Raw genomic sequence first — 24,695 nt, 5'->3', positions numbered from 1 at the left:
TGAGACGCACAGTGCAAGACTGAGAAATATGGCTCTGTTATATCTGTCTTTAGAAAGAGTCACCAGAGAATCCAAAAAAGCCGCTGTGAGAAGTAATTTGTTGGCTTCCTGACACATCAGGCTCATTATCGTGATCTAAGTACCCGGCTTTGGTACTATTTGCAATTTTCAGGGAGGTCATTAATGAAAGCTAAGAAAAAGAATGACTAAGAAATCAGTCTTGGAGGTTATTTCACACATTCTCGATCCTGAGGTCATTGAGTGAGCGTTTGGTGTTTGAAGGTAGAGAAATCATAAAGTAGCCAGTCCAGATAAGTGAAGGGCAGCTTGGGTAGTCAGCCCCAAAATATACTTGACTCTCCAAATTGCTAACACAGTGGTTATTGCCTATGGCTGTAGACATATTACCTCAAAAGAGCCTTCAAGAAGAGATGTAAATTGAACACAGAGGTATAAGGAAGAATTCTGTAACTCAAGATCAAATTTTACCAGTTTTCAAAGCAAATTCCCCAAACTAAGCAGAGGTAAATCAATATGGTAATAAAAGAAAGCATCTAATTAAAAAAAAAAAAACTGAATAATTTTTTTTCCCCCTTAAGTTAAAGTTGTTCAAAATGTGCCATCCAAACACAAGTATATAATGATTTTGTGATTTAAAATGTTCCTCGTTCTCATTAGGATGCAGGGCTAGAGAGGGTAAGCAGGTCGGGGGGGTAGTTCTAGTCTTGGGGACTCAGCCTGTGGGGCATCTAGCAGCTTGTGCCCACAAACTATCAGCTTGGTCGGGCTCAATTCTGTATGAGGCTCGCTAACTAACTACGGCAGTAGTTTCGGTCTGTTTCCAGTTAGAAAGAACAACATTGATGTGCCCACAGAAAGCATTTCCACCGTTGAAGAACAGCCAGGCCACCACCGTCTTTTCTATATCCTTTTTCCGAATGCTCAAAATTGCTGAAAACACTTGGGTGTGTATTTGGCATGTTGAGAGTAATCAGATCTTACAAATGCATGGAGCCTTGAGAGATCAGCTCCGTTTGCAAACTCGGAGCAGTTTTCACAGAGAGATGCAAGACACGCTATTTCCTTTTTTTTTTTTCCCCCATTTTACCACAATACATTAGGTTGAACAAGGGAATTACAGGTTTCACTTTACATTGCACTCTATCATTTTACCACTGGTATCAATCACTTTTATGGGCCTATTAAACAGGCCTAGAATGGGTTTCCACAGTCACCTGCTATAGCCTTCAGGCAGATGACATTTGGTTCCTCTGCGTGGCTTAAACTTTACTGACTTCACACTGAAGAGCCCCATTTGAACATGCTTCACTAGGACATCAATTCGGCTGGACGGAGACAAGTTCAAAGGTGATGAAGATTACAAATATCCCAACATCATTTTTAGAACCATGTATTCTACCAAGACCACAAGGATCTGAGACAGGAAGAGAACAATTAAGGGACAAAGATGTGCTGGAGGTATCTAGAGCTGAAAACAGCTATCAAAAGGCAGCAGGCATCTGGGAGAGAACTTTTTTAGGTTGGAGACCAGAAATATGTTGACATTACTACTGGAATTGGAACAAAGCCAATTTTTAATTGGTTTTAAAATCTAGAATGGACGGCCGCCTAGGCGGCTCAGTCGTTAGCCTCTGCCTTCCGCTGGGGTCATGATCCCGGGGTCCTGGGATTGAGCCCCTGCTTCAGGCTAAACGCTCAGCGGGAAACCTGCTTCTCCCTCTCCCATTCCCCCTGCTTGTGTTCCCTCTTTCGCTGTCTCTCTTTCTGTCAAATAAATAAAATCTTAAAAAAATAAATAAAAAATAAATAAAATCTCGGATGGAACATTCCTGCAGTCACCCATGAACCGACGTCATCCTGCAGAAGCTGAGTGAATCTTGGCCAACCATCTGCCCTGTGAATTGTTTTATTTGGGCCCCTTATAGGAGAGAAAGTACTTGTGCAATAGTTTCACATGAAGTAAAAGTCCTTCTGGGTGTCTCTGGAGCACAGAATTCAAAAAGAGAAAACAGTCTTCAGAGAGAAAAATCAAATGCCTTCATGGATATGCCTTTGGATTGGGTGAACCTGCAAGTCTGGGAGTTACTACCTTCTCTCCTCCTCGCATGATGACTTCTGAAAAGGACTGAAGACAGGCAGCAAGACAAATAGATTGCATAAGTATTTCAAGATAGGTTTAACTTAGAATTTTACTAGATTCACCATTGTAACTCCAGTGCTTCACACACAGCCACATCTCCCTCCATAAGGTTTGGTTGACTGGATGGTGACCTTTTCAAAATGCGCTTATACTGAAATGAACTCAGTGGCTGTGTGTGTGTTGGGGGGGCACCCTTTCTCCCATCCCCAGGACAGTGCTCTACCCTGCACAGCAGGGATGGAAGGAAGGATTCTTCTCAACAGTGCCCAGAGAGGAGCAGACACTTTCTCCAATTCCCTCTGAAGTCCACCCTGTGGTTATCACAGGGAACAGGGGGAAAGGAGGAAACAAAGAAGATTAATCGGCAATTCCTGACACCACAAACGAAATGGAAAACAGGCTGTTGATGAAGATAGTCAGACAAGCTCATAAATAAAAACATACTTCCTCAGATGGGAAGTAGTTGAAAGAAGTCAGCCTCACCAAGAACTTTTAGCATTTGGGTTTGAATGACTGCCAAAGAAATGGGAAGAAAAAAAGAGAAGAAAACCAAATGTAACTTTTATACAACAACAACAACAACAACAGCTTTCATATCTAGGGTTTTCTCACCCCCACCCCCCAAGGAAGAACATGCTATTTTTTAAAAATAGGCTATCTTCTTCAAAAATGTTAATGTTCTACAAGACAAAGAAAGGCTGAGGAGCTGTACTAGATGGGAAGACACTAAAGGGAGAGGAGAGCTCAGCGCAGCAAGTCATCCTCGACCTGACTGGCACTGGAGAGGCAAGCACGCTGTGAAGGACATTATTAGGTCAACTGATAAAACAGGAATACAATCAGCAAATTAGGAGAAGTATCGCATGAATGTTCAATGTGTGGAAGGTCATGTAAAAGAACAGCCTTATTCTTAGGAAATCCACACTGAAACTTAGGGATAAAGGGCTATGGGGTAGGCAATTAACTTTAAAAAATAATGAATTAATTTTGAAAACTGAGATCGGTTTTCAGTTTTATGGTAGACTTTTAAATATATTACTGGGAGATGCCAGGTCTCCAGCCCAGAACACTGTATGGCATCATCATGAAAAAGGATAACTTCAGGCTGGTCCCCAGGTGATGGAATCCCCCCGAAGCTGCAACTGCCAGAAAGCCGCAGAGAAGTGGCGTTCATTCGGGGGCTGCCTCCAGGTACCCAGGCATAATGTGAGCCACACTTGTAATCATTCTTAAGGCATGATGACTGATGCGCTTTATCAGGGCTAATACACTGCTGTCTACTCCAGGTGACTGACAGCTTAAAAGGAGTATTGCTCATATTGTCGAGCCAAAAGGGGCTTTTATACTTATTGAAATCAATGCTTTCCTAATTCAGGACACTGCTGAACCATACATTTCTGTGTAACTTAATTTGATACAAGTGGATATTCTAGAACCAGACTGTCTGGCCCAAACTGCCAGCTCCATCACTTTCTACATGTATGGCTTTCAGAAACTTTCTTCACCACTCCTTGCCTCAGTTTCCACATTTGTAAAATGGGGATAAAAAAAAAAAAATACTGACCTTATAGGAATATGGTGGGGATTAAATGAGTTGACACTTTTAAAACACAGAAGTGCCTGGCCCATAGTAAATATTCCAGGAATGTTATCTTTTAATATTGGTTCAATATTGCAAAAGAGAAGACAGAAGAAAAAAAGAGGTAGTGACATAAATTCATTATCTAGGACTTTGATATTCACCTATAACACAGAAAGGTTTTCGGGCAAATCTCAGTCTTCCTTGCCATCCTCTATAACGACAACAGCAACCTGCAGACCAGATTCGAATGATGAACTCCAAACCAAAGACGACAATCATCACGAACTCCTAAAATATGAAATAAGACATGTTAGAGAGAGGTGTTACAGAGCAAACCACAGCGAGAAGCTCCTGGTCATTTCTGGACATTCAGGCACTTCATCTAAAGTATAGCTGTTAGTGCCCCGAGTTAGCCCCTCTTCTTCAAGTCGAACTAGCCCTGGAGCACACGTGACCCTCACGTTGTCTGCACCTCCCATCACGTCACGCCATTCCTATTCAAGTCCAACACTGTACGAGTTTAGGAATCAGCTTTAATACTAAATGTACAGGTTGAATTATAGCTCTGCCTTGTGCGGCATATACAGTGGAACTGACATCAGCCACCCAGTAACATGTGAAATACCTGAAAATCAGGAGGGGACCTTGAAAACACAGCTTTACACTTTTACAAAAAACAGACTTTCATTCTGCTGCAAGAAGTGATATCATCCTTAAGTCCTGAAGAGTCCTTCTCAGAGAAAAAGAAGTAAACACATGGAAGGATACTGAGTTCTTCTGTTACGGTGTCAAAATCTTCTTATAAGACAGCAAGTTTCAAAGGCATTATTGTGTGTGTGACACATATATTCTTTGCCTGAAATGAGACCCTGATCTCCAGATTTGAAGCTTGTTCATGCTTCTGTTGTCTTTTGGCGAGAGATACCCAGAATATAACACTTGCTCCGGGGAACTGACTGAGATTATTTAGGAATAGCTGAGAGTGAACCCTGGGCAAAGACCAACTAACGTGGTGCGTTAAGTAATGGGTCATAGAATGAGAAACCAAATGGACTTTGTAAGAATAAAACATCTCTGGAGCAAGCGTGTCATAGTCACCTTGTTGTCCCTTTAGACGGAGAGGCACTGAGTCTACCAAAATTTATTCTCCTTTAAAAAATAATTCCCTTTCTTTTCTTTTAACAAGGGTTGACTTAGCATTTATAATGCAGAATGATGCGCATTTCTATTGTAATTAATTATAAAAAGGATACATGGTCTTTATTAAAACATTTAAACTTCACATTAATAATATAAAGCATAGAAAGTAAAGATCTTAATCTCCCACCCTGCATCCCAAGATAAAAACTGTTATCAAATTTAGAAAAATGGCATTTTTGTTGCAAGTTTCAGGCAAATGTCTCTCTCTTCAGTTTGCACATGTGATAATATGTCACACTTTTGCAGAGCCCAGGAGAGAGAGATTATTCTATCCTGTTATTTTGTACTAAGTAACCCACAAATATTTCTCATGATGAAAAATAAATCTCCACTGTCATTGCTGCTTACTTATAGGGACTTAAAACTTTAAACTTGTGTTTTTAAAAGTGTAGACTCATTTAATCCCCACCATGATATTACAAGGTAAGTATTTTTTTTAATCCCTACTTTATGAATGAGGAAACTGAGGCCAAAGTGCCAGACCACCTGTACTCAGTCCAGCACACCTTTCCACACAGAGAAAACATGACCCAGGATGCCCATGTAGTTTGCCTGTGTCCAATCTAGTTTTCATGGCAGGTCCACTTTTTCATCTCTGCCTCTAACCCCTACTTGTGCCAGGAAACTCAGCACACCACTGGTGAAAGGCCTTATTCTAAGGGATACCCAAGAGCTTGAGCAACAATGCACATCAGACAATGGTTTTTTGTTTTCATAGGAATGGATGACACCAAGAGATGCATGGTCATTATTCTAGAGTAAGGCAGGCCACCACTGTACCGCTTCTATGTTACACTGAGGCAGGATAGACTACACCTACAAATTCTTTACTCAGGGCCCGTTGTTCAGGAATATTGCTTGCGGCTGGTGGGTTTTTTTTTGTTGTTGTTGTTGTTTGTTTGTTTTGTTTTGTTTTGCATTAGGGGGAAATATCCTTCATTTCCAAATAAAAGAAGAGGAGGCTGTAATTGAATCTCACCACAGGGTCACAGTTTCTGCCTTGGGGAAAGTATACTAGGGTCAGAAGTCTCTTCTTATTAGACCATTACTAGGTGTTCTCTACAAGGGGCTAAAATTATTTTTTAAAGATTTGTTTATTTGTGTGTGAGAGAGAGAGCAGGCATGCGCAAGCAGGGAGAGGGGAGAGAATGTCAAACAGACTCCTTGCTGAGTGCAGAGCCTGCCTCCGAATTGATCTCACCACCCGAGATCATGACCCTGAGACCATGACCTCAGCCGAAACCAAGAGTTGGACACTTAACTGACTGAGCCACCCAGGTTCACCTAAGGGATAAAATTTCTAATCCTTGGGTAAGCAGCAATGGAGATGAGAACTCAGCAGATGACTGTGGGACATTTCTTTCAGGCCTGGAGCTCAGGCTGTGGGGGATGTGATAGGGAACAAAAGTAGGAAAACCACTTTGACCAAATTCTGTCTATTGGTTCCTAAAATATCCACTTTATTTCAGTTATAAGGAGCAAAATATTATTGACTCAGAGAAGGGAGAGCATCCTGAATCTGACAGGTGGGGAAGAGATCTAATGCCGTGTATTAAATCTCCAGAACTTTCTCATCTTGCAGGCCTAAAACTCCATATCTTTTGACCAAAACTTCCCCTTTCCCCCATCCCTTCAGTCCCTGGCAATCACCATTCTGCTCTCTGCTTTTATGAGTTTGACTTTCTTAGATTCCACATCTAAGTGAGATGGTGCAGTATGGTCTTTCCATGTCTGATTTACTTCACTCAGCATGATAGCCTCCAAGTTCATCCACGTTACTGCAGGTGGTAGGGTTTCTTTTTTTTAAAGGCTGAATATTATTCCATGGTAATGTATACTTCATATTTTCTTTATCCATCTGTGCACTGAGGGACACTTAGGTTGTTTCCATATTGAGGCTATTGTGACTAATGCTGCAACAAATATGGGAGTCAAGATCCTGACTTCATTTCCTCCAAATATACGCCCAGAAGTGGGATTGCTGGATCATATGGTAGTTATATTTTTAATTTTTGGAGGAGCCTCCCTACTATTTTCCATAGTGGCTGCACCAATTTACATTCCCACCAACCAACAAGGTATAGGGTTCCGTTTTCTCCACATCTTTGCCAATACTTGTTATCATTTGTCTATTTGGTAATTCTTATATGTGTTAAGTAATAGCTCATTGTGAATTTATTTATTTATTACTAACATATGATATATTATTTGCTCCATGGTACAGGACTGAAATATCAGGCTTACATACTTCATACCACTCACCATCATTGTGGTTTTAATCATCAGCATTTCCCAGATGATTAGTGATGTTGAATGCCTTTTTAGATACCTGTTGGCCATTTTCATGTTTTCTTTTGAGAAATATCTATTCAGGTCCTTTGCCCATTTTTAAGATCAGGTTATTTAAAAATTTTTTTTTCCTTAAAGATTTTATTTATTTATTTGACAGAGAGAGAGATCACAAGTAGGTAAAGAGGCAGGTGGAGGGTAGGGGAAGCAGGCTCCCTGCTAAGCAGAGAGCCCAAAATGGGGCTTGATCCCAGGACCCTGAGATTATGACCTGAGCTGAAGGCAGGGGCTTAATCTACTGAGCCACCCAGGTGACCCAATTTTTAAATTTTTTTAAATTAAAAATTTTTGTTTGCATTCAGTTATGGAAGTTCCTTATATATTTGGATATTAACTCCTTATCAGATGCTTGGTGTGCAAATGTTTCCTCCCATTCTGGAGGCTCTCTCTTTACTCTGTTGATAGTTTCCTTTCCTATACAAAAGCTTTTTAGTTTGATGCAATTCTACCTGTCTATTTTTGCTTTTGTTGTCTATGATTTGAGGGTGGTATACAAAAAGTCATTGCACAGACCAATGTCAAGAAGCTTTTTTTCAGGGCACCTGGGTGGCTCAGTGGTTTAAAGCCTCTGTTTTCGGCTCAGGTCATGATCCCAGGGTCCTGGGATCAAGCCCTGCATCGGGCTCTCTGCTCAACAGGGAGCCTGCTTCCTCCCCTCTCTCTGCCTGCCTCTCTGCCTACTTGTGATCTCTGTCTGTCAAATAAATAAATAAAATCTTAAAAAAAAAAAGAAGCTTTTTTCCTACATTTTCTTCTAGCAGTTTTATAGCCATGGGGCTCACATTTAATCTTTTATTAATTTTGAGTTGATTTTTATTTATGGTGTGAGAAAAGAGTCCAATTTCACTCTTCTGCATGTGAATATCCAGTTTTTCCATTTGTGGTAAAACTCTCTGCAAGTTAGGATTAGAGATTTATTATCCCAATTTGATAAAGAGCATCTAGAGAAAATCTACAGCTAATGTCATAGTTAATGGTGGAAGATTGAATGCTTTCTTCTAAAGTCAAGAACAAGGCAAGATGTTAGTTTCATCTCTCTTATTCAACATAGTTAAATAACACAGTCACTGTGGTAAGGTAGGTAAAAGAAATAGAAGAAATAAAAGGCATACACACTGAAAAGGTAGACATAAAACAGTCTCTATTTGCAGATGACATGATTTCTCCAGAGAAAATTGCAAGGCAACTTCAAAAAAAAAAAAAAATGCTTAGACCTAGTAAGTGAGTTCAGTAAGGTTGCAAGATTAAAGATCAACATACAAAAATCAATCACATTTCTGTATACTAACAATGAGGAGGTCAAAACCAAAATTAAAAGCACAAATTATTTATAACCATTCCAAAGAATATAAAATGTTTAGGTATGCACTTAACAAAACATGTAGAGGATATGCATGCTGCAAATTAGAAAATTTTGACTACAGAAACCAGAAAAGACCTAAATAAATAGACATACCATGTTCATGAATTGGGAGGCTCAAATAATAAGGATGTCAACTCTGCATAAGCTGATCTACAGGTTAACAAAAATTTTTATCAAAATCCAGGCAAGCTTGCTTGCATGCTTGATTTTAGAGAAAGAGAACATTTGTGCATGCAAGTGCAAGGAGACACAGAGGGGGAGGGACAAGGAGAGAGTATCTGAAGCAAACTCTCTGCTGAGTGCAGAGACTCATGTGGGCTCTATCTCAGGACCCTGAGATCATGACCTGAGCTGAAACCAAGAGTTGGACACTTAACCAACTTAGCCACCCAGGCGCCCCTCTGTAAATTTTTTTTTTTGTAGACGCAAATAAACTTACTCTAAAATTTATATGGAAAGTCACAGGCCTTAGGATAGCTTAAAATATCCTAAAAAAGGAGAATGAAGTAGTAGGCATTAATTTATCTGATATTAAGGCCTACAATGTAGTTTTAGTAACAAGACTGTGTGATATTGGTGGAGACACAGAAAAATGAAACAGAACAGAGAACTTAGAAATATACACAGAAAAATATAGATTTGGATAAAGATACAAAAATATGGGTTTTTTAAAACAAAGATAAAAAGCAATTGAATAGAGGAAGAAATAGCTTTTTCAAGAAACAATGCTGGGGCAATTGGACATCGATATGCAAAAAAATTGAACCTTAATGCATATCTCACACTTTAATAAGGGTCCATTCAAAATAGGCCTTAGCCCTAAATGTTGAAGCTATAAAACTTTTAGTAGAAAACACAGGAAAAAATTTTGGAATCTGTGTTAAGAAAAGAGTTTTTAGAGTTGACATCAAAAGCATAAGAAATAAAGGAAAAAAATTGATAAACTGGGCTTCATCAAAAAAGAGGTTGAAAAAGACAAACTATAGACTGGGAGAAAATATTTGCAAAACACATATCTGACAAAGATAAAACTATCAAAACTTAACAGTAAAAAAACCAGATAATTCAATTAGAAAATGGGCACAAGAAATGAACAGGTATTTCACTAGAGATGTGTAAGGATGGCAAATACTCATGTGAAAATATATTCAACATTACTGGCCATATGGGAAATGCAAATTAAAACCACACGAGATAACACTACACACCTATCAGCATGGCAAAAATAAAAAATCATGTCCACACAAAATGTCGGGGAGAATGCAGAGAAACTGGATTACTCATGCATTACTGGTACAGCACAAATTATTTATAGAAGAAAGCAGTTTGATAATTTCTTAAATTATATATTAAATTTTATATATTATATAAATTAAATTTCTTAAATAACTAAAGATGTAGTTATTATAAGACTCAACAATTATACCCTTGGGCATTCATGCCAAAGAAATAAAAACTTAGATTTATACAAAAACCAGTACCTGAATATTCACAGTAGATTTATTCATAATGACCCAAACCTGGAAACAGTCCAGACGTCCTCACTGTGTGAATGCTCAAACAAGCTGTGGTACATCCACACCAGGGACTACTACTCAATAGTAAAGATAAATGAACTACTGATACACAGAGCAACTTGGATGATTCTCTAGGGAATTATACTGAGTACATTACATTTTTGAAATGAAAAGATTTTAGGAATGCAGAGCAGATTGCTGGTTGCAAGAAGTCAGGAGTGGGGAGAGAGGTGGATAGGAGGATGTGAGTATAGTTATTCAAAGGCAACTTGACAGGTCCTTGTGGTGATGGAGCTATCTGGTGCCTTGACTGCTGTCTTGACATGACCCTCTACATGGGATAAAATTATAGAAATGAATACCCACATACAAATATATACCTAACCACATACAAATACTCCAAGGAAAACTGGGAAAATCTGAATAAGATCTACAGATTCTATCAATCTTATTATCCTTTTTGTGATATTAGAGTTTTCCAAAATTTTATCATTTAGGGAAACTGCATAAAGTGTATGTAGGATATCTCTGTATTATTTCTTACAACTGAATGTGAATCAACAATTATTTCAGAAAAATTTTCAATGAAAAATAAAAGCCATCACCCATCATCTAGCCAATGGGTAGACTCAGAAGAGGAAATGTGTTCCTCTTCAAATTGAGATACTAGATAAGATCATACTGTGTTTTGGCTTAATGGTACTCACTAAATGGCACTTTGGATGGAGTCTCCTTATTTATTTTCAAATGACTTAAAAATACAACCATCTGCTATGCTCAGCTGAAATTATTTAGATTAGGGCTGGATCTTCTGATTTCAGTTGGATCAGCCATGTAACAGGTTCTGGGCCTTTGCTGCTGTACCTCAGGATAAATCAGTTCAAGTTCTCTGCTTGTTTTTAATTGAAATAAAATGTCCATTATTTACTCAAACGGTTGCTGAAGAGATTAGTGAATAATTATTGGAGTACTTGACCTAGTTGGAGGAAAGCTGTAATGTAAGGCTGGTGTTATCAACAATGGTTCTTTCCTTCTTTATTGAAGCTTCTAAAAGCTTGGATTTGACAGCTCCCTATAGAACAAAAGGCAATGTTTATGATTTTTTTTTATCAACTGTTTTGAAGAAGTTATAGTGTTTCCACATTTGTATTCACAGGATTTTGGTAAAACACAGAACACCTTTCTTATTCTTCTTAAAGACTAAGAAATTGCATATAGAAATTAAGAAACCCAACAGGCAGTGGTAAAACGAGTCCTGGGTTCTATCTAGAATAGTTACTGAGAACACTAACCTGGCACTAACTCTCTTTTCTAGATATTGAGGAAGAATCGTTCTATTTCCCATCAGAGAACTGTGATGCTATTTCATTAATATAGATGACTTTACTGTACAATTCAAGATTTAAATTCTGTTCTTGCAGTTACTTTATTTTTGAGTTATTCAAAGTGGTTTTGGGTACAGACTGATTTTTTTTTTTTTTTTTTTGGTAAAAATTCTCAATGCCTAACAGCACATGTTCTAATTGTTTTCTCATTAATTAATAGCACTGTTCATTAAAACACTGTGACCTTTGTCTAATCTACAAGCTGTCTGCTGTGACCATTAGTTTTTTCTGGTTTTATGCCATCAAATGGCATTTTTGTGAAGATGAAATGCCAACATTATAAACCCCATGACATTTGCACCAATTCTTGAAGAGCTGTGGCTAATTAGACATACAAAATTGGAACTACTGCCTTTATTCAGAATATCAACATAATCAATTTCAATGCGTGTGTGTGTGTGTGTGTGTGTACTTAAAGTAACATAGGGCTAGCAGGGCAGCATGCCTCCTTGCATGATCCCTGGAGGGAAAGGATCTGTGACGTAAACTGAGTCATAAATTTTAAGGAAAGTCATCAGTCAGAAGGGTTGCAGTTATAATTCTTTGTAATTTGGAAAATTCTACTAGCATAATACATATTAAGGAAATGAAATTAAGATCTAGAGATTGTTCCACATTTAAATCAGAATGTGGAAATAAATACACAAAAGCAAGGCCTCTTTTTGGATATTTGCCTTTTCCTAGAACAGAAAAGACCTCAAACACAAGCTTACTGACCATTACTTCGTGGCCATTAGATGCGTCCTTCTTCAATCTAACTTCATTTCAAATTTCTTCTCACTTTTCAGGGTGGCACATTAACTATTCTCTTAATACACTAAGTATTGGAAGAGAATTGGAGAACATGAATGTTTCTTCCAATGGGACCGATTTGATTTGGAGTTGAAGACACGTCAGTACCTTCAGGATTATGCTTGCATCTAGGGAGGGGAGTGATGAGCATACAACAGAATTTTACTAAGTTGCTTAGGGGATACTGAGTGGGGGTGTGCAGAGAAAGGGGACATCGTACTAGGAGTAGGGTAGGCATGGGGAGATCAGAACAAGGTGTTAAGGGACATGGATGTTTTCTACCTTTGGAAACAGTGATTGGGATGGTTTTGAAAGCCAGCATCTGAGGCTGGTCTTTTTGTCTGGGACTCTTAGGAATATACTACTGATAGACGAATCTACCTCAGGAGCACCATGAAAATTCAGTGCCTCCTAAGGTCTTCCCTTTTTGGTTGGTTGATTCCTAAAACTTGTCCAGCAATAATTTATCCTTTCAAGTTTTTCATACCTGTTAAAATGCAAATCTCCCTCTGGAAAGTAATTCATCAACCATATTTATATGCAATGTTCATTTTTTTAAAAGATTTTTTTTTTCAAGTAATCTCTGCACCCCACATGGGGCTCAAACTCACAACCCCAAGATCAAGAGGCATATGCTCCACCGACTGAGCCAGCCAAGTGCCCCTGCAATGTTCATTTATCCCAGGGAGTTTTTCAGTAGGGCTTAGGGAAGGGAGTCGTTTGAAATTGTCTCATTCCAAAAGACTGATTTACACTTTATTTCCGAAGAAGGACCAGGGGCAGGTTTTCTATTAGGTGTTGGGGCCACAGGTTGAGAACATATAGGCCTGGGATAGGAAGCTGGTGTTCCCTTGTTGGGGAGGAGAGCAGAGAAATATAGGACAAGAGTGAGGAACAGAGGACATCCCTAAATACCCCCCAGTTCAGCCTAGCGATGGTCCAATGCACCCTAGTTGCTAGGTGAGATGTCATGATGAGGATGTCTGCTCTCCTGTCATGACTTCAGACACTTAAGGGTAGGCTGGTTGCTGTCAAGTGCTAAAATGCCTACCTGGTAGGAGGGAGCCATCCAAGTGACCCATTCTGTATTCATGTTTTGTGTTCGTAAAATCACATATCCATCAGGGCAAAGGGTGAGTCAGGCATTCCGCTCCACCTGTCACATTGTGGGTTGGAGAATTCTGTCCTTGGTATAGAGCCATAGGGGCGCTCTCTGCTGAGGTGCCCAAATTGGCGCTAGGGCTTCTCGCACATTCTCCTCTTCCCTCTCTTGGGAACAGAAAGCAGCCTCACGGAGTTCTTTTTTGGTTCCCCACCCCAAACCAAATTAAATCTCACTGGGTTTGGGATTTATCTATGGGTGTGTCTACATGTAGCCACCTGTGTATGTAGCAGGGATCAGGACTAAACCTCTGAATCAGGCAAGCTAGAAAAAATTGAAAACAGTTTGCTGTACCTTGAACTGAACCGAGATAATCATTCTGCTATTGTTTCACCAAAAAAAAAAATCACAAAGGAACCTGCTAGAGTTGGAAATGGAAGCTAAAAGCTCTGAATCAGATCAAAACGGAAACACCAAGAGAGTCTCCAAAATGAATGAAATCAAGCCAAGTTTTCATTTGATTTGAATTGCTGATTGGTCAATTTCTCATTATCTTACAGGCTTTTCTTTCTCTTGGGAACTGTATGAGCTTGCCCCCAAACAATATAAGTAACAATTTTTTCCCTGCACCCTCCCCCAGCCTAAGTAACAACTCAAAATTAACATTGCTACCAGAAATAAAATTATCCCTTTCTATTGGTTTTATAATAGGAAAATATGCAAAGGCAATGGGTTTTTACTTATAAAAATTTAAGGGGCGCCTGGGTGGCTCAGTGGGTTAAGCATCTGCCTTCAGCTCAGGTCATGGTCCCAAGGTCCTAGGATCGAGCCCCACATCAGGCTCTCTGCTCAGCGGGGAGTCTGCTTCTCCCTCTACCTCTGCCTGTCTCCCTGCTTGTGCTCTGTCTCTCTCTCAAATGAATAAATAAAATCTTTAAAAAAAAATTAGAATACTTATAAAAATTTAAACAAAATTCCTTAAAACAATTTCAATGAAAAGACATCCCTGACCTTAAGAAATTGGTACATATCAGCTAAGTTGATCATGGAGCAAATCTTATCTTTTTTTGTTGGTGAAATTGGTCTTGCAGGTTGCGGTTAACACCTGTGACAAGAGTTAGGACTGAATGTCTGCTTCCCTCCAAAATCAGATGTCAAAGCCCTTGGAAGGTAATTAGGTTTAGATTAAGTCATGAAGGTAGGGCTCTGTGATGGGGATTAGTGTCCTTATAAGAAAAGGAAGAGAGAGCTGCTCACAGGACCCCCCACAAGCCCATTGTGGGGACACACCCAGAAGGCAGTGGTCTGCAAGCCAGGAACAGGGCCCTCATTGGGGAATAAAATCAGTCTTCACCTTGATCTTGGACTTGTAGCTTCCAGAACTGTGAGACAGAAACATTTGTTGCTCAAGCCACCCAGCCTACATATTTTGTTATAACAGTCCAAGCACACTGAGACAAATGGCTTTTGTGCTCCCAAGAGGTTGAGAGTCAGGTCAGGACTGGGTGTGTTCTTGGAGAACTTTCAGAACTTTTTACTTTTTTTGCCTGGGAGTTACATTTCTGCCCTTATAGCCACCCTTGCTTGGACCCAAGATAGGTGTTCTGATACTAAGGGGTCGCTTGATTTTCAGAAAATCTGCACCTTGCCTCTTCTTTTAGGATATTTGCATAGTTTAGTATGTCTAAATGTTCTGTAACATTTCTTTCATTTATAGGTTTTCTGCTTTTCATGAATTCCCTTTACAAATGAATACCATAACCATGCAGGATATAGAGACGGCTCATGTGTCTCTTGCCCTTGAGTTTATAATCTGTTTGGGATGATGAGACACACACAGAGAACTCACAAACTGAAAAGCAGTGAGTGCTGAGTGACGGTCCCTTGAGAAAGTCCTTGCTCATTGTGGCAAGTTCTCTACATAGACAGGCCCTCGCTGAATATTTGCTGAGGTTTCCTTCTCTTCAAAACTTCAGGTTCAGCAAAAACTAATTAGCATGCTGCTTTATCAATTCCTTAAGACCAACATTCTGCAAAAGGGATAGCTAGAAGTAGAAAAATTAGAATAAGTTAATTGGCTTATGATTTTTTTTTCTAACCTGCCTATTCAGCACTATTACACTAATTGCAATTGGAGAGTGAATGGTTTCTCACCACAAGGCGTCTTGGTGTCAGCATGTGCTTATTTTGATTAATCGAAGCTACAGAAGAGTAACAGTAATTATCTAATTTCACGCCTATGATTTATAGCACTGAACATGTTTGTTTTCATTTGGGGTCACCTGATGATATCTCTTTCTTTTTACTACCTTACTACAATGATAGGATTTTTTGCGATTGGTTAAGAAAGGGTCTTCTTTATTTTAAAAAAAATATTTTTATTATCATAAGAAACAAAACAGACCAGAAGTAACCATATGTACGCCAATGTTTTTAAGATTTTATTTATTTATTTATTTATTTTGACAGAGACAGAGATCACAAGTAGGCAGAGAGGCAGGCAGAGAGAGAGGAGGAAGCAGGCTGAGCAGAGAGTCGGATGCGGGGCTCAATCCCAGGACCCTGGGATCATGACCTGAGCCGAAGGCAGAGGCTTTAACCCACTGAGCCACCCAGGCGCCCCTATATGCCAATGTTTTTAAAGCAGGTTTTGCTTATAGAATATCAGTATCACTCTACAAGGCAGATACTCTGACTAAAATCAGGACTACGGGGGCCATTATGAACTCAAATGCCATCTTAGCCACTTGGTCCAGCCAAGCGCTGTAGGACTTTATTAAATTCCTGACAAATGGTATCACTGATCTTATTAAGACAGGATTACATCACAAACTGGCAGTGATCTCAAATTTAAACATGCATGAGAAAATAGCTGCCATTGTAACCAGATTCCTGGTAAGAACACTAACTGATACATTAGGAAGGACAGAACAATGCATCTGTATGGCGACTTCAAGTAAGGCATTTGTACTCAAACTTCCTCAAAATCCTTCTATAATTTTTTGAAACCAATTCTAACTACTCTACGCCTGGTACATTGAAGCTGACCAGACTGTCTCTGTCAAGAAAGATAAGAAAAGTTCTCAAGACAGACTGGGAAAAGACAGAGTGAGTGACAGTTTGTTCCCTTTACCTGAGTGTATTTCCGGTAGAATCCTCAAACATTTTGGGTTTTGGAGGAAGTGGAACTTCAGGAAGGAGCCGAAGGGGCTCTGGAAATAGCCAGTGTTTTATTTATTCAGTAAGAAGGAAGGCAGAGGCTGTGGGGCAGAGGGTGGAGCTCTGAAGTCTTCAACTGTTGATGTGTTCAGTGGGAAAAATACTACTTGTGGGTAGATTGGGAAAACACTAGGCATAATCTGGAGGAAACAGAAAGCTTTGGGACCATGGCTTTCAGAGGCCAAATGGCAATGGGCGGGGTGATGGCAGAGTCCAGCAGAAATCAGTTACTATCTTGTTTTCTTCCCACATCCACAAGCTATTAGGCTGCACTGCAGACCTCTATATGCTACTGGGAGAAATCCTCATGCTTTCTGGGATCATCTAATCCATCTTTCTTCTAGGCCTCCTGATAGAACATGAGTTATTTTTATTTTTATTTTTTGAGAGCGAGAGAGAGAGAGAGAGAGCAGTGGTGGGTGAGGGGCAGAGGGAGAAAGAGAGAGAGAATTTTTTAAAAAAAGATTTTATTTATTTATTTGACAGAGAGAGAGATCACAAGTAGGCAGACAGGCAGGCAGAGAGAGAGGGGGAAGCAGGCTTCCTGCCGAGCAGAGAGCCCAACATGGGGCTCGATCCCAGGACCCCAAGATCATGACCCAAGCCAAAGCCAGAGGCTCAATGCACTGAGCCACCCAGGTGCCCGAGAGAGAGGGAATCTTAAGCAGGCTCCACACACAGCATGGAGCCAAATGCAGGGCTTGATCTCACAACCCCGAGATCATGACCTGAGCCGAAATCAAGAGTCAGACGCTTAATGGACTGAGCCACCCAGGTGCCCCTGAACACGGGGTATTTTGATTTAAAATAGTCTTGGGGGGCGCCTGGGTGGCTCAGTGGTTTAAGCCTCTGCCTTCAGCTCAGGTCATGATCTCAGGGTCCTGGGATCGAGCCCCACATCGGGCTCTCTGCTCAGCAGGGAGCCTGCTTCCCCCTCTCTCTCTGCCTGCCTCTCTGCCTACTTGTGATCTCTGTCTATCAAATAAATAAATAAATCTTTAAAAAAAAATAAAAAAATAAAATAGTCTTGGTCTCTTCCTCTCTTACACATAATAATTATTTTCCCTTATAAACATCATAATGTATTTTGTTATCTAACATGCACATTCTGCCCGTTACCACAGTCCGTGTTACTGGTACTGATAGTGGGATTCAGTAACCAGGCTCATGTACAAGAAAAGGAAAGACAAAATTCTAAGAATGAAAATCTATAGGAAACCCTATTAACAATACATCCCATCACAAATAGAAAATGCGTATCACATCTCATTGGAAACTCTGATAAATGTAAAGTGTTAACTATCCCCAATGTAAATCTATGGCCCTGTAACAATAGCCCATTAATAATACTTTCTAAATTGGAGGAAATTTTGAAGTTTTCTGACCTTTTGAACATTTAGATCATAAAGAAAAATCAAATATATGCAAGATCACTTAGTTTAATAGCTTCAATTTTATTAACCACAGGAATCTTCATGTGAATCTTTCATCCTTTATGAAATCCGTCATGATTCTGGGATGTTTATTCTTGTCTCTAATTGTTTCTAGTTATCCATCAAATTCATTCAAGACTAGTCATGCTATAAATCAAGCGTATTCTTAAATTGAGTAAGATGAAGGGCTTATTCACTGATAAACTTGAACAAATTTAATGAGCTCTCCTGCCTGTTGTTCATTTGAACGATTAAACAATAGATTAAGAATCAGTATGTCTTCTATACCTACTGGCTTAAGAAAAACTGAGATGAAGATAAAATGAGAAAGCAATTTGGGAAATTTCCAGGTATTTTAGAACACCAATTTTTAGGATCCTTAAGTATAAGACATAGCACATGGCAGATATTTTTCAATTTGATTTAATGGTGAGTTATCCTGACAGCTAAATCCAAGGAGTACTGGAGGTATCCCTTGTTTCTAACATACCCTATTTCTGTGTTGTAGTATTCACCAAGCCATGCCCTGATCTTAATTTTTCTTTTTTAAAGATTTTATTTGTCAGAGAGAGAGAGAATAAGCAGGGGGAGCAGCAGGCAGAGGGAGAAGCAGGCTCCCCACTGAGCAAGGAACCTAACGTGGGATGCAATCCCAGGACGGACTCTGGGATCATGACCTGGGCCAAAGGCAGGCGCTTTACCAACAGAGCCTCCCAGACACCCCCTAGCCCCCTAGTTTGTTTTTCTGAAGTTTCTCTTCTAGAGAGAAAATGAGTTTTGCTACATCTAGTCTTTATCCCCAAGATGGTTCCTGTTGTCCATAAACCATTACTCTTATTTGTCCATAACAGTATTTGGAATGCAATTTTCTGCCAACCGTGTCTGCTCACCTCATCAACATATCTTAATTAATACATCACTGACTTCTTGTCACCCATTATGCACACCTGCCAAACAACCTCTGATCGGCGATGGCCTCCTTCTGCAGGATGAATGGCCATCACTTGGACTGATTTGGAAAATTACTTAGTGTAGGAGGGAACTGATCTGTCACGGTCATTTGAAACCCTCCTCTGCTCTCCTGCTCTTTTATTTGGTTGTAGACTTATTCCTTCCCGGCAACACGACACTGGAGTTGGAGAAGACGGTAGTAGTATAATGACATATGAGAGGACCGATGCACAATTTTAGCTAATAAAGCATCCTGCATGCAATTTGTGACCAAAATGGTGGATGTACAGACCCACACACTGACTTCCCAGGGCATCAACACGTGGGCTCTGAGCAAAGATAACTGTCTCTTCAGAAGGAGGGTCTGCCCCAGAAAACAACGCGTCAGACAAAGTGCGCTCCTCACCATTTCTGAAGCAGCGTAGAATGCTTGAATAGATGGAAAGTGATACAGCCGTGTCAGGTTGACCTTTTGTAGAATCCAGACAAAAGAAGTCATGGAGCAAGGTGTGCTGAAAGTAAATTTACTCAGAGTGAGGGGAAAGGGGAGGCGTTGGGCTGAAGGGAAGAGGAACAGGGACCAGAGACAGATGCTCCTGGGGAAGCAAGGAGGGCTCTGGGATATTTTCTGAGTGGAAAATGTGTCTCCCTTTATCATCCTTGCTTGGCTTCCAGACTGGTCCATGAAGCCTCCATGGAGGAAAGGCTGTCAGGCCCAACTCAAGGTAGCCTGACTGCAAAGCTGTGAGCATCATAGTCTCTTGTTGGGGCCAAAGCCTGAACAGTCGCTCTGCAGGTGTGCGTGTGGGGGAGACTTGCTTGCTGTTCCCCCACCTCTCAGCCCATATCTTGACGGGCAGGGAACAGAACTGTATTATGGCAAGGATTTCAACCCTCCCGCCCTGCCACCAATAAAGAGTATCTAAAAGTCACTGAACGTAGTTTTCAAAGGCTAGCTTTATATATCTAACATTAGGTATCTTATCAGAGATTAAAATTGTTTATACTCCTGAGAGTTCCCATTTTTACAACTTCATGAATTATTTTACTCTGCCTGTCTGCATAGTAAATGCAGGCGCAGTGGCATCTTATCTTTCAAGGAGCACAAATGCAATTCATTACTTCCATTTAGATTCCCTTAATTCAGAATTTGTGATAATTCCACTGGAGTTTGGGTAAACCTCATTTTTGTGCCATTTATTAAAAGAGGATTTACCAGGCAAATTAAGAGCAGAAATGAGAGGACAAGAGGGAAGGTTTAACATATTTAAGAGGAAACAGTTTTCAAGATGCTTCATAGTACTTATTTGCATTGAAACAATTAATGGAATAATTACAACCAAGTCATCTCATTAATTAAAGAAAACCCAGCAGGATCTTTATTTGGCAACAGTTTGTTAGCAGAGATTCCCTAAGTATCGACTCAATGAAACACTGGTAAGAAATAAGCCTCCTCCCAAATTCTAATTACCCCCATTCAATCATCTTTTTTTTTTTTTTTAAAGATTTTATTTATTTATTTGACAGAGAGAAATCACAAGTAGACGGAGAGGCAGGCAGAGAGAGAGAGAGAGGGAAGCAGGCTCCCTGCTGAGCAGAGAGCCCGATGCGGGACTCGATCCCAGGACCCTGAGATCATGACCTGAGCCAAAGGCAGCGGCTTAACCCACTGAGCCACCCAGGCGCCCCCCATTCAATCATCTTAAATGTTTCCTAAACATAGAGGTAAACTTTCCAGTAAGCTATAGCTAGCTACATAAATTAGCGTACAGACATGTGTCAGTCTGGGCCCATAGGCACCTCGAGGATCCTGTGATCGCTGACAGCAGCCTCCATCCTCGCTGAAGCATGACAAGATGGGCCAGAAGGAAGGGGCTGTCGCTCATCCCATGGGCTTGTGTGTTCTGTTCTGATCCTTTTTGTATCTCTCTTGTGACTTGACCAGATAGAAAGGCCTATTTGCCTTTTCCTCCCTCAAACGAGCCCCTAGATACCTAATACACTGCAAGTTCCCTTTCGGAGGAAGTAGAGGGCCAGCATGATGACTTGATTTGGTCACTCTCAAACACTGGAATTGGGGCGCCTGGGTGGCTCAGTGGGTTAAACCTCTGACTTAGGCTCAGGTCATGATCTCAGGGTCCTGGGATCAAGTCCCGCATCGGGCTCTCTGCTCAGTGGAGAGCCTACTATCCCCCACCCCTCTCTGCCTACCTCTCTGCCTACTTGTGATCTCTCTCTGTCAAATAAATAAATAATTTTTAAAAAATTAAAAAAAAACAAAAACTAACTCCTTCTTCATAGGGATGTTACCAAGGTTTAAATGACCTAATTTTTGTGTAGTGCTTTTAACGGTGCCTGATAAGTAGAAATCGCTTCGTATGTGCTAAGTAACATGAATTCATTCGTCAAATATTTATTAAGTGCTTACTACATACCAGGTCCATTTCCAGATGCTGAAGACACAGAAGTGAACAAGGACTCAAAAATTCCTGTACTCTTGATGCTTCCAGTGAGGGAGGCAGATAATAGCATAATAAATAAGTACATTATTTTTTTTTTAAAGATTACTTATTTATTTATTTGTGAGAGCAAGAGCAAGAGAGAGATAGGAGGAGGAGAGGGAGAGGGGCAAGGAGACTCCACGTGGAGCAGAGAGCTGACCTGGGGCTTGATCCCAGGATCCAGAGATCATGACCTGAGCCAAAACCAAGAGTTGGATGCTCACTGACTGAGCCACCCAGGCATCCCAATAAATAAGTGCATCTTATAGACATTCGAAGATCAGTGCTATAGAGAGTGATAAAGGAGGGTAGAGGTGCTGAGGAGGGCTGGTGGATGTCCAGCCTTAAACAGGAGAGTTGGACTAGGTCTTCCTGAGCAGACTAGAGGAAGTTAAAGGAGCAACAAGCCTGGTGCAAAAGCCTGAAGTGTGGATGAGGAAAAAGGAGACAGGGTGGCCCAGTAGATGGAGTAAGGGGAGAGGAGTAGGAGGCAAAAACAGAGGGGAATGGAGGGCCAGACTGTCTTTAAGAGTCATTATTAGATCTTTGGCTTTTCCCCTGAGAGAAATGGGAAGGGTTCTCTAGGACAAAGTCCTCAGAAAGAACCAGCTTGTTTTCTGTCTCCTCACCATAGCTGCTCTGGTCACTCACCAGGTTTTGTTAAAGATGGGAGATCTTTCTGAGACGAGCTGGGCACCCACCAACAATGCAAGAAGCAGGGAGTAGAAACTGGGATGGGTCCCCTCTGTATGTCTGTTCCAGGCAAGAGGACAGGAGGGAGGCTGTAAGCTCAGAACAAGCTTTTCCCTGACTTGTGCTAAAGTAGAAACCCAAGGCTATAAAAATATTATATCATATCCTCATTAGATGATTTCTGTAATTATCAACCTTCGAGTTGATGCTCTTCTGCTCACTGCCAAGTGTCAACCCACAGTTCTTCGTTCCTCATCTTCACTGTGGCCCTGAACTGACAAGCTTCCAAAGAAGCTCTGAGGATGTGAGAAACAATGTTAGATTTGATATGATTTATTGGCAGTAAAGGAAAGAAGAATAGCAGGTACAGAAGGAATCATTTTATATTTAATTTGTATGTATTTTCTAAGATAAATTGAAATGGAAATTAGGACTTGAAATGTTTTTATTTATAAGTTTGTAGGAAATAAAGCCCTACAAGGCTTGCTTATCTTGTTCTGCTTAAATTCTTGCTGGGAATCTAGAGCATCAATAATGCTGCAACAATTCTGGTAAAATTGCCACTTTTTTCTTCAAATTTGATAAATGTCGAGCTCAGAAGACTCTGAGATAAGATGCAGATAGTGAGAATCAAATCACTCTTTACATTTATGACAGCTATGCCAAAGTTGGGGAGAAGAGACTTCAAATTTCCCTTATTTGTTGACTTTAGGGCTACCTGTAAAGGAGTGACCATAAAGTGAAAACCTTATTAAAGAGGCTGAACAAAAGTACTATCTTCCCCTGTCTCTCACCCAAATATTCAGTATTTAATACATTAAGGAAAACATATGACTTGCAATTGATACTATTACATATGTGTTGAAATCTTTTTTTTAAAAGATTTTATTTATTTATTTGACAGAGAGAGTATAAGCAGGGGTAGAAGCAGTGGGAGGGGCAGAAGCAGGGTCCCTGCTGAGCAGGGAGCCTGATGCAGGACTCGATCCCAGGACCCCAGGACCATGGCCTGAGCAAAAGGCAGATGCTTAACTGACTGAGGCACCCAGGCTCCCCAAACGTTGAGATCTCTGAGTGCTGAGGGGACTGTTTTCAGCAGTGCTGAGTTGTGGGTGCCTACTGGGCACACGGAGTGCTCAGTACCCTCAGGCTGGGACGTGATTCACAGAAGTTGAGTGTAGTAATTTGCTTTGGATGATTTTTTGTTCATTTTTTTTGGAAAGAGAACCTATTTGAATAATGTTTTTGTTCACTGGAAATGTGAGTCTTATAAAAAGTGACTAGTCACCATAGTGGTTAGAAATTTCCATCTTATAATTAAAAAGAAAAAGTTGTTGGCTGTCCACAGAAACATAAAAATGAATTCTGGCTCTGGCTAGGGTCAAATTATGTTGAGACTTTATTTCATCCCTCTATATTTCTGAATGTTACTGAGTCAAGAGAAAGAGTAATCCCTCATTTCAGATGGATTTTTCTTGGAGATTTTCCCAAACAATTAATTCCCCTCCTCGTTGGCTCTCCTGCTTTCATCTCCTAGAAATCTCAAACTTTGATTTTTAAAATCACCAGCTATCATTTGATGACACGTCAAGGGAAGTGTACATATGTAGGTAATTCAAGGCTTTTTTTTTTTTTTTTTGTTAAATAATTGTTTTCCCTTGCAATCATTCTGTCCCAGTGATGCAGATGCTTGTTCCAGTGATCAAACTTTCCTATTGATAGTCTGTTGCTCAGGTGATCTGACTATGATTATTTATGGTAGAGGTTTAAGGCTAGGGGCTCACTCTCTACTGTTCACAACAGCTTAGGTGATAGGTTCTCAAGACAGCAGGACATCATCTATGATATGTGAGGAGGAAATTCTGATTCATCCAATGAGTGTTGGAAAGAGAACTGATATTGGGAAAGACGCTGGATTCCTGCAAAGCACTGATTCCATGCAAACTTGGACATTTCTGGAGAGGAAAGGAAGTAGGCTTTCCAAGGTGTTTCATGTCCTGGAGAACTCCAGCCCTCTGTCTCCTTGGAAAATGAATAGTGTCAGGTGATTGCAATCACCCTAAAGCTTCATGGTTTTTCATTTTACATGTAGGTTTAAGAATAGTTCTTGCTGGGGCGCCTGGGTGGCTCAGTGGGTTAAGGCTCTGCCTTGGGCTCAGGTCATGGTCTCAGCGTCCTGGGATGGAGCCCTACATCAGGCTTTCTGCTCAGCGGGGAGCCTGCTTCCTCCTTTCTCTCTGTCTGCCTCTCTGCCTGCTCGTGATCTCTCCCTCTCTGTGTCAACTAAATAAATAAAATCTTAAAAAAAAAAAAAAAGAATAGTTCTTACTGAGCTCTTTTAAATTTCATTAATTTAAAAATTAGTTAATTTCCCTGGGTCTTCTGTGGAATGTTGATTATATGTCCTTCAGAGGAAGAAGGCTCTATCCACAGTTTTGTTCCTGTCA

At 40.3% G+C, this 24,695-nt stretch overlaps 1 protein-coding gene and 1 long non-coding RNA gene across 5 annotated transcripts in view; one reads left to right on the top strand and one right to left on the bottom strand.

The window, feature by feature from the left end:
- Nucleotides 1-24,695, bottom strand: part of KCNQ5 (potassium voltage-gated channel subfamily Q member 5) — a 539,086-nt gene that overhangs the window by 129,739 nt on the left and 384,652 nt on the right. For all 4 annotated transcript variants that reach the window (XM_032340463.1, XM_032340464.1, XM_032340465.1 and 1 more), the window contains exon 3: nt 3,905-4,031. In XM_032340463.1, coding sequence (XP_032196354.1) covers nt 3,905-4,031 — 127 coding nt within the window. The remainder of the gene's footprint in view (nt 1-3,904; nt 4,032-24,695) is intronic.
- Nucleotides 1,624-24,456, top strand: LOC116588840. The gene is made up of 3 exons (XR_004285109.1): nt 1,624-1,644; nt 14,636-14,640; nt 24,390-24,456. It is a non-coding gene; the product is annotated as an uncharacterized LOC116588840 (long non-coding RNA).

This window comes from Mustela erminea, chromosome 4 (genome assembly GCF_009829155.1).
Source record: "Mustela erminea isolate mMusErm1 chromosome 4, mMusErm1.Pri, whole genome shotgun sequence".
NCBI classification, from domain to species: Eukaryota; Metazoa; Chordata; class Mammalia; order Carnivora; family Mustelidae; genus Mustela; species Mustela erminea.
The sequence above is the reverse complement of the archived record's forward strand: the minus strand, read 5'-3'. Positions and strand labels throughout refer to the sequence as shown.